The 12,295-nt window shown below is 35.9% G+C and overlaps 1 protein-coding gene across 2 annotated transcripts in view; it reads left to right on the forward strand.

Moving 5' to 3' along the window:
* STK3 (serine/threonine kinase 3) overlaps nucleotides 1-12,295 on the forward strand; it is a 324,808-nt gene that overhangs the window by 66,541 nt on the left and 245,972 nt on the right. For both annotated transcript variants that reach the window (XM_089898863.1, XM_022584720.2), the window contains exon 4: nucleotides 9,417-9,531. In XM_089898863.1, coding sequence (XP_089754989.1) covers nucleotides 9,417-9,531 — 115 coding nt within the window. The remainder of the gene's footprint in view (nucleotides 1-9,416; nucleotides 9,532-12,295) is intronic.

Consider the following 12,295-nt stretch of genomic DNA (forward strand, 5'->3'; position numbering starts at 1 on the left):
AACAACAAAACTGAGAATTCATCTGTTTCTTTTTCTTATACCTCTGATGACACTAATTCTTGTAGAGTCTACTTCTGAAATGTCTTCACTATCTTTATCCTTTCTTCACTCCTTGAGAGAAGGAATCATATTTCTTAGCATACATCACAATGCCTAGCACTGTACTTTTTGTTAAACGAATGTGAATAAATATGGTATGGATAAGGAGTATGTGAAAGAGCATTGTCGGTTGAGGGGACCCTAGGGAAATCTGATCGTTGTTCCTGTTATGTACTTGAAACTACTAAGGGGAAAGAAAAGTAGTGAATTAAAGGGGTAGAAAACGTGAATAAATTCTAGAAATTTTGTACCACTTTGTAGCAGAATGCCTTGTACATAGTAAGTGATTCTCAAATATTTGTTGAATGAAATGGTAAAACAAATATTGATAAAAAAATGGAACCTGTCTTCTAGATTTCACTTTTATATTCATACTGAACTTAGGAAATAGTGAAGGATCAAAAAACAAAATTGGTTGGTTAAAAGATCCTCAAAGTGCTAAAAGATAAGGTAAGTGAAAAACTGGGAAATGGCAGGAACAAGCATTACATTTTTAGCTACTACTTACTTGTGTCAATGCAGATGTGTTAATGAGAACTGGCATAAAAATGATTTGGAAGAGAACAGTACAAATTGAAAAATTCCCACGTAAAACAGTGGAATTTTGGTTAGAGAAAATGAAATTTGTATTTCTGAAATTGATAAATTTCTTAAGTCTATGCAGCTGTTTGGGCAATTGGCAAATTGTCTTGCTTTCTACACTCTAAAAAGAGACGAGAGGGTGTTTTAATTTCTTTTGTTCATTTTAGTGAGTACTAAATGTGTTCAATACGGCATTTTTGCGTAAATATTTGAGGGAACCCATCTGCATTGTTTATTGTTGAATCTTCTGTGTCTAGTCCAGTGCTTGGCACAGAGTAGGCATTCAGTAAGTATTTGTTGAATGTTTAAATCAGAGAATATTGGTTGTAGACTAGACTTCTGTAGGTGTACTTTATTTTTTTAAAATTTTTTAATTAATTTTTTATTTTTTGGCCGCACCCTGCGGCATGTGGGATCTTCCCTGACCAGGGACCGAACCCGTGCCCCCTGCAGTGGACGCATGGACTGTTAACCACTGGACCACCAGGGAAGTCCCAACTGTAGGTGTACTTTAGTTTAGAGTTTTTCGTACTCTGCTCTAAGGAGGTGCTTCTAGGTGTATTTTCCTCCAACAGTGAAGAATTGAGCAGAGTGAGAAACTTAGCCCTTGCTTTTATCTTTTTTTCTATGTTGGAGCTCATTCTAAAATTTTATTTGAGAAAAGACTTCTGGTGCTAAAGCATAATTAAGAACTATTTTATGGGTACAGAAAATGAGACGTAGAGATTTTACATGAATTGTCCTAGATCATAGCTAGTTAATGACTAGGATACTGTGAGGACCCACATTTGCTGACTCCAGGGCCAGTGCTGAAGAAAGCAATGTCTATACAATGATTCCAGCAGTTCAAAGTAAAGTACTCATTCTCAAGGCAGTGCTAGAGATGGAGGCAAGAGCTGGTCAGCATTACTTTTGAATACTATGTGCCAGGTCATGTGGATATAAGGGAACCACAACTGACACAGCTTCTACATTCCTAGTACTGACACTCTAGAGAAGGAATTTCTCATATCTAAACCAAGAGAAATGATTTGTTAATGCATGCATCAGGGCACACAATTATTCACCTAATTTATTTTATTTATATATATATATAATATAAATTAAATATATATATTATGTAAATAAATTTATTCAACTAATATATTGAGTACCTACTCCTGCTGGTAGCCCTTACGTGCTGCACATAAGAGATATAACAATGAATGAGCCAGACTTTGGAAGGACTTTCAGTGAGATGGGCAAGACAGATGAATGGACAGGCTGTTTCAGTATAGTGTGATAAGACCTCTGATGGGGTAAATATGGGGAACTGTATGGGTTGCAAGACGTATGTAACGCCTCACTATTGGGGATTCAGGGAAAGCTTCCTCAGGGAGATCATACCCAAGCTGAGTTCTAAAGGATGACTTAGATTTACTAGGCAAAGAGGAGAGGCGGTCCATGTGGTAGGAATAGCGCATTTCTAGCTTGTTTGCTCAGAGACTTCTTTCTACCAGAGCAGCTCCTGTCCCATGTGTTCTGTTTGCTGATGTTTCTGGTTGAGATTCCATTTGAACACTGTTTCTGATGAAAAAAATAAGTAAATAAAATTGAAACTCACCATACTGAAGGATTTGTGATTAACTTTGGCAGTTTTTATCAGTTCATCTCTATGTATTTGTTTTTGGGTGGGCCAAGAAATAAATTGCTTTGATTTAGAATTATATTGGAAACAATTCAGTTTTCATAGGAGAATATTTACGTTGCCTTTGTGAAAACACTGTATTACCCCTATTAAGTTTAGAACACTATTAAGATGGTAGAAGGATGTTAATGAAACGTATGTAATGAAAAATAGCCATTTCTTTAGTATTTTAATTATCACATGCTTATAATGGCAACATTAAAAAATACACCTTAGAAAATATTTGCAAAAGACTTATCTGATAAAGGAGTGTTATCCAAAATATACAAAGAATTTAAAAAACTCAACAAGAATACAGATAACCCAATTAAAAAATGGGCCCAAAACCTTAACAGACACCTCACGAGAGAAGATATACAGATGGCAAATAAGCATATGAAAAGATGCTTCACATCATATGTCATCAGAGAAATGCAAATTAAAACAATGAGATAACCACTACACACCTATTAGAATGCCCAAAATCTGGAACACTGATAACACCAAATGCTGGTGAGGATGTGGAGCAACAGGAACTTCCATTCATTGCTGGTGGGAATGCATAATAATATTGCCAGTGGAGAAGTCAGTTTTTGACAGTTTTTTTCCAAAACTAAACATACTTTTAACCATATGATCCAGCAATCTGGCTCCTTGATATTTACCCAAAGGAGTTAAAAACTTACGTCCACACAAATACCTGCACATGGATGTTTATATCAGCTTTATTCATAATTACCAAAACCTTAGAACCAGCCAAGATGTCCTTCAGTAGGTGGATGCATAAACTGTGGTACATCTAGACAATGGAATATTATTCAGCACTAAAAAGAAATGAGCTATCAAGCTATGAAAATACATAGAGGAAACTTAAACAGATATTACTAGTGAAAGAGGACGATCTGGAAAGGCTGCGTATACTGTATGATTTCAACCATATGACATCCTGGAAAAGGCAAAACGATAGAGACAATAAAAAGATCAGTGGTTGCCTGGGGTTAGGAAGGTGGGAGGGGGATGAATAGGTAGAGCCGTGAAATTACTCTGTATGATACTGTAATGGTGTATACAGTTGAAACCCAAAGAATGTACAACACCAAGAGTGGATCCTAATGTAAAGTATGGATTGGGTGACAGTGTTGTGTCAGTGTAGATCCATCACTTGTAACAAACATCCCAGTCTGGTGGGGATGTGGATAACGGACAGGCTGTACACGTGTGGGCGCAGGGGGCATATGAGAAAGCTCTGTACCTTTCACTCAATTTTGCTGTGAACCTAAACCTGCCATAAAAAATCAAAGTCTATTAAAAGATACCTTTAGCAATACACGATTTTCTTCAATTAAGATGAAATTCAAGTTAACATAAAAATGTTAATTAACTTTTAGACAGGAAAAATTAACATTTGAATCTCTATAAGAAGCTTAAACAATGATTCAGTCCAAATAACTTGTACCACAGTAGTGTCTATATAAGGTACAAATACATAAGGAAGTTTGTAGTGCTTTTTCTATTTTTTTCCCTCTGGTTTCTCTGTTTTTTCCTCACTTCTCTTTTTATACTACTATTTTGAGTTGTGATACTAGAGGAAGACCGTTAGAATAAGGGTTTAGAGGGGATATGAAATGGAGACAGAGGAATGGCAAGGGTATGATACATTAGGCATGAGATGAGAGGAAGCCAAAAAAGAAAAAAAAGAAAAAAGAGAGGAACATGCTATGTAGTTTTATTGGGCTGAAGGTGTTAAATAGGGGAAAGGGAATGAATGGGACAGGAGAATGAAAGGTAGGGGAATGGCACAGGGGAAGGGTAGACTGTGCCTCCTGAGTTTTGCCCCAGTTATTGAGGCATCACGTTTCACCTTTGCTTCCTGGTGTATGCTGTAATTTGACTTGCGTCTTCCATGTCCCTCCACCCACTGGAATTTTCAGAGTCATGTTTAACTATTTAACTGTGCCAAGAATACATAGAATTGCTGGATTCTCATATGTCCTGTAAGTCCATATGGTGGCTTAGTCAAGATTCCTAGGCCTTATGGCTGAACTAAAACTTTGTGTTGCTTAAAATTAAAAGTAACACTGAGTTAGTGTTTTGAAGCAAGCTCTCCCTGCTTCCTCTCCAGCCTTTAATAATCAATGTGTAGTTAAAAAAGTAGATGTTAGTGTATCTAAATAATTGTACGGTTAGCTAACTTGCCCGCTAGTATGAACACTATCACCTTTTGGCCCCTCACAATCCTCCACTGGATAATCCTCTTTAAAGGCTATTTGATTGTATTATTTTCTTGCATAAACTCCTTCATGGGTTCCCCATTGTCTGGACTGCCTTTTATTCTTTGTCGCTAAAGTCTACGAATTTTTCTCCCTAGCATCTGCCACTAGGCTATGTATGTTGTTCAGTGAATGTTTGTTGATTACTTTTATATGATACAGGAATGAATTATGAATGAACAACGTCTGTGTCAGTGGAAACAGACTGGACAGACTGGCTTAGAAGTCCCAGGTCTTGAACTCCCTGCGTATTTGTTTCTGTGTTTGTAATTTTTCGAAGTGTTGGCTTTAGATTGTAATCTTTAATTTGCCAGTCTTAAATTTATATTCAGTGTGCAGTTGAAGGGAGACACAGTGGATAAAACACAGTAAAAGACTTGCTTACTGTCTTCTAACTTGTCAGTGTATATCATAATCAAATTGTGCTGAGTGTACCTTGAAAATATCTCTTGAATTTGTTTTCTACTCCAAGCCACGATCTGCTTTTTAAAATGTAGGTTTTATTATTATTCAGGTATGATGAGACCAGCATATCAGGAGATAGCTTGTTATACTTCCAGATCTGAGAAGGGTGCGGGTGAGAGAGGGGGACCCATACAGGGAAGCACCAGGGTCAATTAAGAGGCAGAGGGAGGGGGGAAATGTGGGCAAGAGCCATTATTGTGGTTTCTGTGGGAAGGAATGGGTGAAATTGAGTAAACAGGTTTAGGATTGGCTAGATTAAATAATTTCTTTGTGATCTGGGGCTGTCCTTGGTTGTCTGGTATATGGCCCTGGGGTGATTAAGGCTGGGAAATGGTGGCCCTGGAGGTAGTTGAGAGTATGAAACTCCCGATTGGCTTGTTTGCATGTGAAAGGTACGCTCACAGATGCTATCTCTAGGAATTAGCTAACCCTGAGAGAGGAACAGTGGAGACTTTGTCAGTAGGTCCCAGATGTCAAAGCAGCACAAATACAGAAAATAAAAAGATACACTTAATACAATCTCTTGCATACACAGACCAACAGAACCTTCTAACTGGTCTACCCGTGTCCATATTTGCTTTCCTACAATCCAGCTTTGAAGCAGTAGCCAGAGGAATCTTAAAAGTATAAATTAGATCATGTCATTCCTCTGCTTAAAATTCTTCTCTTGAATATCTATTGAAGCCCAATCTCCTTACCTTGTTTTTGAGGCCCTTTGTTATCAGCTCCTGCCTCCATCTGCAGCTACATTGCGTTCTACCTCATTTTTCACTCACTTTATTCTAGGCGTACTGATCCATTGAAAATGATTTGCTCTTTTTCTCTCCTCAGGGCCTTTGTACAGATAGTTCTTGGTACCTGAATGCTCTTTATAACTGGTTAACTTCTAGCCGACCTTTGACTCTAGTTTAAATGTTATTCCTTTGGGGAGGCCTGAATTAGGTCCCTTTTGTTAATTTTTCTGTGACTGTTAATTTGTTTACTTATTCATTCCTTTTGTTTGTGCATACAAGAAGGGAGGTACTGAGGATAAAATGGAGAGCAAAGCAGATTGGCACCTATCCTCATGGAGCTTCTTTTCTTCTAGGGGAGGCAGATAAAAGTCAATGACAAAGCAATTATACGATGTTATAAGTGCTTTAAAGTATTGATGCAGAAGATTTCAGAGGATGACCAGTAGTAGGCCATTATTACGTATAAACCTTGGGGTTTAAGCATTTCTTTCTTTTCCAAATGTAATTTGTAATCCACAGCCACCAATGTAGGGGGGATATTTTGTTGTTAAAGCTCACCCATGTCTACATTCCAAGTTTTTTCATATACGCCAGTGCTTCCCAAGTCAGGGGCTACCATGGAATATGTGTACTATTCCATTCTTCCATATGAACTAGGAACAATTTTATTTGCAGAAATGATGAATGCAAAATAAATTCTCAGCCAGTTTATCTCATAGCACTCCTCCTTCTTTTCTTACCACAGTTATTTATTATATTTACTTGTGGATTTACTTCTCTAATACCTGTGTATCTCTTACTGGTATGTGCTAGAGGAGAGTCAGAATTGTGTCTGTCTGGTTTGTCTGGTCTAATGCTTGGCTTGAGTAGAGGGTCAGTGAATGAATGTTGAGTGATTGATAGAAACTGTATTCGGGTGTGTGTCCTTAAGATGGCTGTTTAGGTCTATCTGCTTAAATATTTTTCTAGGTTAAAATTATTGAGGCCATTTTTAATGATATAGAATTGTTGGACTTTGATACGTTTACTTGATTGTGTATTAGAATGGGCCACAAAATATTTTTTGAAGAGAATTTTACCTTTCCCCAAAGGTGTTGCCTTGACTCACCCGCTAAAGAGAGCTAGAGCTGCCCTTTTATGTAGCTGCCCAGATTAGAATCTCTAATTTTCATAGGAGCTGCCAGTCCTACCCTTAGAATTGTTGATTACTTAGTGTAGATTGTAAGGTAAAATACATGTTTTCTATGTGCTTTTCAGTGAACATAACCTTCAACTCATTGCTAATTTAACACCTTTGAAAATTTTGGATAAGAAAATTAATATTTAAAGAAGTTTCCTGAAGGATATGTCATCTGTCTTCTGGAGCGAATCTTAGCTGTGGGTGTATATCAAAGTCAACTATAAAGGTTTTAAAACATCTGCTGAGTTAGAAACTCCAAGGTGTGTGGTCTGGGCCACAGGTGATTCTGATGCACAGCCAGGTGTAAGAGCAGTACTTCCTATAAAGGTTTCTACACAGGCACTCATAACCCAAAGAAGTGTATGTAAAGAAACCTTTTTTATGTTTCCCGTAAGTTGAAGTTTTGGCTCTATAGATGAGATTCATTTGTAAACAAACACTTTTAAATGGTTTAGTGAATATTTATGAACTCTTAATAATACTTTCCATTCCCAACACCTAGCAAAGTTGAGTGTTGTCTGCAAATTTAAGGTGTGAGATGGGGAGTAATGAGAGATGTGGGTAGAGAGGTAGACTTTGAAAAGTCATGTATGTGATATGAAGCAGTTCTGTCTTTTTTTCCTTTGGTAGTGGAGAGCCATTGGAGCTTTTTTTTCTTTTTTTTAATCAGGAGAGCAATATGATTAGCCTACTTTACTTTTGTTTTAAAGGAAAGTTACTTGTCAGCTATATGGAGCATAGATTAGAATGGGGGAGAAAACTATGACAAGGAGACCGAAGCAAGTCTGTGCAAGAGGAGCAGTAGGGATAAAACAGGATTGAATTCTAGCCCTGTAGCTACCTGTTTTAGTTTAAGCCCTTAAGCTCTAACCAATCTGCTCTGCCCTTGCCTTCAAGACTTAGTTAAGATTGCAAAGGCTTTACTAAGAAGTCTTTCCCCAACCGTCTTCTCTTAATCTCTTCTTTTGGTAGTCTCTTTATGTGGTCTTTTATAGTACTTTCCATTTTTCATTGTTCTTTTTTGCTTGTTTGATTCCTATGTCTTACTTATCTTACACTGATGGCACTTTTCATGATAAACATGCCATTCTTGGTTTTTCCCTTGCCTTTGCTCATGGTCTTTCTCTTCCAAATCTTCTTATCTCTCTTCTACACCCATATCTTGAAGTTTTAACCTTTTTTCCATAATTCAAATTCCACCGATTCTGCGAAGTTCTCTAGGTTGACTCTGCTATGGTCACTTCTACCTATGAGCTCTTGTAGTATTTAAGCTGTGTACTACTTTATGCTTCCTTGTATTTTTCATCTTTTTATGTATTCTGTGAATGTGGATATTCTGTCTTTTTGAGTTGAGCAAGATATTTTACACATCACTATATATAGCATACCCTTAATAAATATCAATTGTAATGGTCATTTGCCCCATTCTGAGTTTTCCTAAAAACAACTCGGCTATCAACATAGTTTGTTCTGCTCTGAAACACATGAAACCTCAGCTCAGAAGTATTTTAAATTGTCAATAATTATAATTATCTGAATTTAAAGCAAAAAAATTATAATTATTTTTCTCCAGGATTTTAAAGGCCAAAATACAAGAGAATTAAAAAAAAATTTTTTTTGGCCTCATTGAAATATAAAGTATTGAAATGTAAAGTTGAGTGTTAATATTTGACTGAATGCAAAATCCTTTAGAAGATTTATATATATATATTTTTTTTTAATAAGTTTATTTATTTATTTATTTTTGGCTGCGTTGGGTCTTCGTTGCTGCACGCGGGCTTTTCTCTAGTTGTAGAGAGCGGGGGCTGTTCTTCGTTGCAGTGTGCGGGGCTTCTCATTGCGGTGGCTTCTCTTGTTGCAGAGCACAGGCACTAGGCGTGTGGGCTTCAGTAGTTGTGGTATGTGGGCTCAGTTGTTGTGGCTCGCAGGCTGTAGAGCGCAGGCTCAGTAGTTGTGGCGCACGGGTTTAGTTGCTCCGCGGCATGTGGGATCTTCCTAGACCAGGGCTCGAACCCATGTCCCCTGCATTGGCAGGGGGATTCTTAACCACTGCGCCTCCAGGGAAGTCCCTAGAAGATTTATATTTAAAATGCTTTAGTTAAAGGAAAATATTTTCATTTGTTCCTTATGTTAAAGAGTATGTCATTTGCCAAAACAAAGCTTTATTTTCTTGGGAATCACTCAAAACATTTGGACCTCCTCTGGTTTGTAATCCTGTTAAAATTTCATCCGTGAATTAAAGCCTAATTATACACAGTTGGTGAACCCTACATAGATACAATTCCATGTACAATAGTAGTTTACTTATTAAGTTTACTTATTGGAACATTATGAAATGTTGAAAATATTTTGAATTGGGATTAAGAAATAATTTTCTTTGGGAATTAACTGAGTTTAATTGTCTATGTATTTTTCTTTAGCCCATATGTTGTAAAGTACTATGGCAGTTACTTTAAGAACACAGACCTCTGGATTGTTATGGAGTACTGTGGAGCTGGCTCTGTCTCGGACATAATTAGATTACGAAACAAAACAGTAAGTATTTTTAAATTGTTTTGCTAATCTCATTTGTAAAGATTCATAGTTTAGAATCTGACTAGGTAGTGTTTTATTACAAGAAAAATATTAGTGTGAGAAAAGAAAAGGTTTTTCTGTGTAAAGGGATCTAGTATGAGGTGTGAGAATCAGTCAAAGTCACAAATTTGCCATTTGTCATATGGCAAATACGGGAGTCATGATGGTTTAATTTATTTATTAGGATAATTTTTGGTTAGTCACCGAGAAACTACCATGGCGCTCCTCTTCTTCATTTGGAATCAGTGTGCATGTTCTTTATTAACATGAGTTCAGTAAGTTATAGCTAGAATTTTATTTAACGTTCATAATATTCATAGTATTTCTTTATCTTGTTTTTTGCATTATAACCTGTGATTGGTAAACAGTTGAAGTTTTATGTTTCTGAATCTTAAAAATAACTGAAAAACAATTTTTGTCTTATTTTCCCAAATATTGTCAGGGTGTTTGAAAGTAATAGAGCTAGATTATAATTTTTTTTTCCTGGTAAATTCAGCTTTGTGAAATTTGTTTTTTAATAATAACTTTTTATGGCTATGTTTTTAACCCTCAGTAAAAGAGCTGTTTACAAAATTGTTTAGGCTAGCAGTGCACCTAGTTTCCTTGCATAATTTATGAGGACAAAGTGACCTTTTTAAAATCTGTGAATGACTAAGAATAAATCAGTGAAATAATTTGTAATTCCATGAAACAGTATCCCAATTACTATATGTCTTTATTACATGTAGTCAGACATGTTTCAGTAAAATACATTCAGAAAAATACTTAACTACTTGAATTCGTGGTTAACCAGAATCATTTTAAAGTTTGATTGGGGAAGTACGTTGTAAGTTTATCCTGCTAATTTTTTTTTTTTCTGTTAGAGAAAATAAAGTAAATGGGATTTCTTTTAAAGGAAGTGAGATAGAAGTTAAAATAATCCCTGTTTTGACAAAATGGATTAAGTGATTTGTGACATTCCAATTATATATTTTAGAATTTGTATGGTGCTTAACTAAAATTTATGTAAATCAGATGACTCCTGAGTGGCAGAACAATGCTTTAATCGAAGATAATTATACTCCAGTTAGAAAAGTGTTTTAAAACTGTTCCAGGGCTAAACTCAGTGTATTTGGTATTTAAAATTACCAAGTAGGAATGTGAAGTAAAACTGAGTGAAATGGAAAATCTGTTTTCTTTATTTAAATGCTAATGTTACCATTTTGAGTACAGAGGAAGAATATGATCCAAGTACTTTATTTCTTGTTGCTGATAAATACAAACCGTGAAGGTATACTGCAGTTCTAAAAGCTAGATATGGGTGGGATAATTATCCTCAGGAATCTCCTTCACCAGTTATCAAAGGAAATATTTTATCCCATTTGCATTCTTTTTTAGAAGACAGAATCCACCTAACATGTTTGGGGATCATACATTTGGAATAGTCTAATTGTTATTCTCACAGACGGTTTCCCTTGGGCTTGGGGAGGCATGGAAGGGTCTGATTCCCAGATACAAGAAGAACCCAGAGCTGCACGAGATGGCTCAGGAGCTGTGGGTGTATTATCTCTGGGTGTTGCCTTGATAACAGCTCCTGTTAAATCTCAAGAATATTCTATGCTACTTATGCTACTTTTCCTTCATTTATGTATTATTTAAAAAGAGTACCATTGTTATGAAGGTTGGCAGTATACGGGGATATGTATCATCCTCTTTTTTTTTTTTTTAAGCACTGGAGATTGTAAATATTTGATCATTTTATAGGAATCGTCAATGGAGTGATAATCTTGATTGTTTGAATTTCAGAGGCGTGGCTGTTACTGATTGGCTAGCTTTCAAAAATGTGACCAGTGAAACAGTTGTCCTTGATCTATTAACACTCACTCCAGCAGTTAATTGTTTTCATGGTCACTAACAATCAATCTTTTTCTAAGAGTATGGGAACTTTTTTTTTGGCTTTATATGCTCTTTTGTTACATGCTTTGTTGTTTCTTTTAATTATATATACATTTTAAACAGCACAAGGCATTCTTATTATTATTTTATATTGTCAGTGTTTATATTTATACTTTTTATTGCTCTTTACTCTCTTCTGCATTTCTCAGTTGCCTGAACAGTGTTCTTTAGTGTTTCCTTATATATGGGTATGATGGTGTTAAGATCTCTCTTTTTTTTTTTTTGGTATGAAAATGTTATCTCACTTCATTTTTGAACGATACATTTGCTGGATAAAGAATTGTAAGTTGGCAATTTCTTTTAGATTTTTTATTTGTTTTAAGAGGAATGACTCTTGGAAAACCACCTAAGTAACACACTTTTTGTAGAATTATTCTTGTCTTTGAAAGAAATCTCATGGATGAACTCTTCTGGATTTTCAGTTCGATTGCTATCTGTTTTTTGATCAGGTATTTCTTTGAAAATTAAAGGCACAGGGAAGAAAATCTGACTAAGATTTGTATTTTGGTGTTTTGGTATATGCTTTTGCCTCAACTGCTCCCCCACCTTTGAGTGTTTCCCCTACCCACCAGTCTTTGCCTAGTGAATTTGTATCCATGAAGGACCAGATCAAATATCACGTCCTCTTTGAAACTTTCCCTGTTTTCCCAGGTAGTTTATTATCTATTTGGTAATTGGTTGATTAATGAATTAGGTAAGTCTTTATTGCATATTCACTGTTACATAAAGAGCACAATAAATTCTAGCTGCCATTATCATTCTAATTTTTACTGTTATTATTATCTTACAT

The sequence above is a fragment of the Delphinapterus leucas genome, chromosome 17 (assembly GCF_059928025.1).
Source record: "Delphinapterus leucas isolate spDelLeu-1000000601 "Yukka" chromosome 17, BTC_Dleu_Yukka2, whole genome shotgun sequence".
NCBI classification, from domain to species: Eukaryota; Metazoa; Chordata; class Mammalia; order Artiodactyla; family Monodontidae; genus Delphinapterus; species Delphinapterus leucas.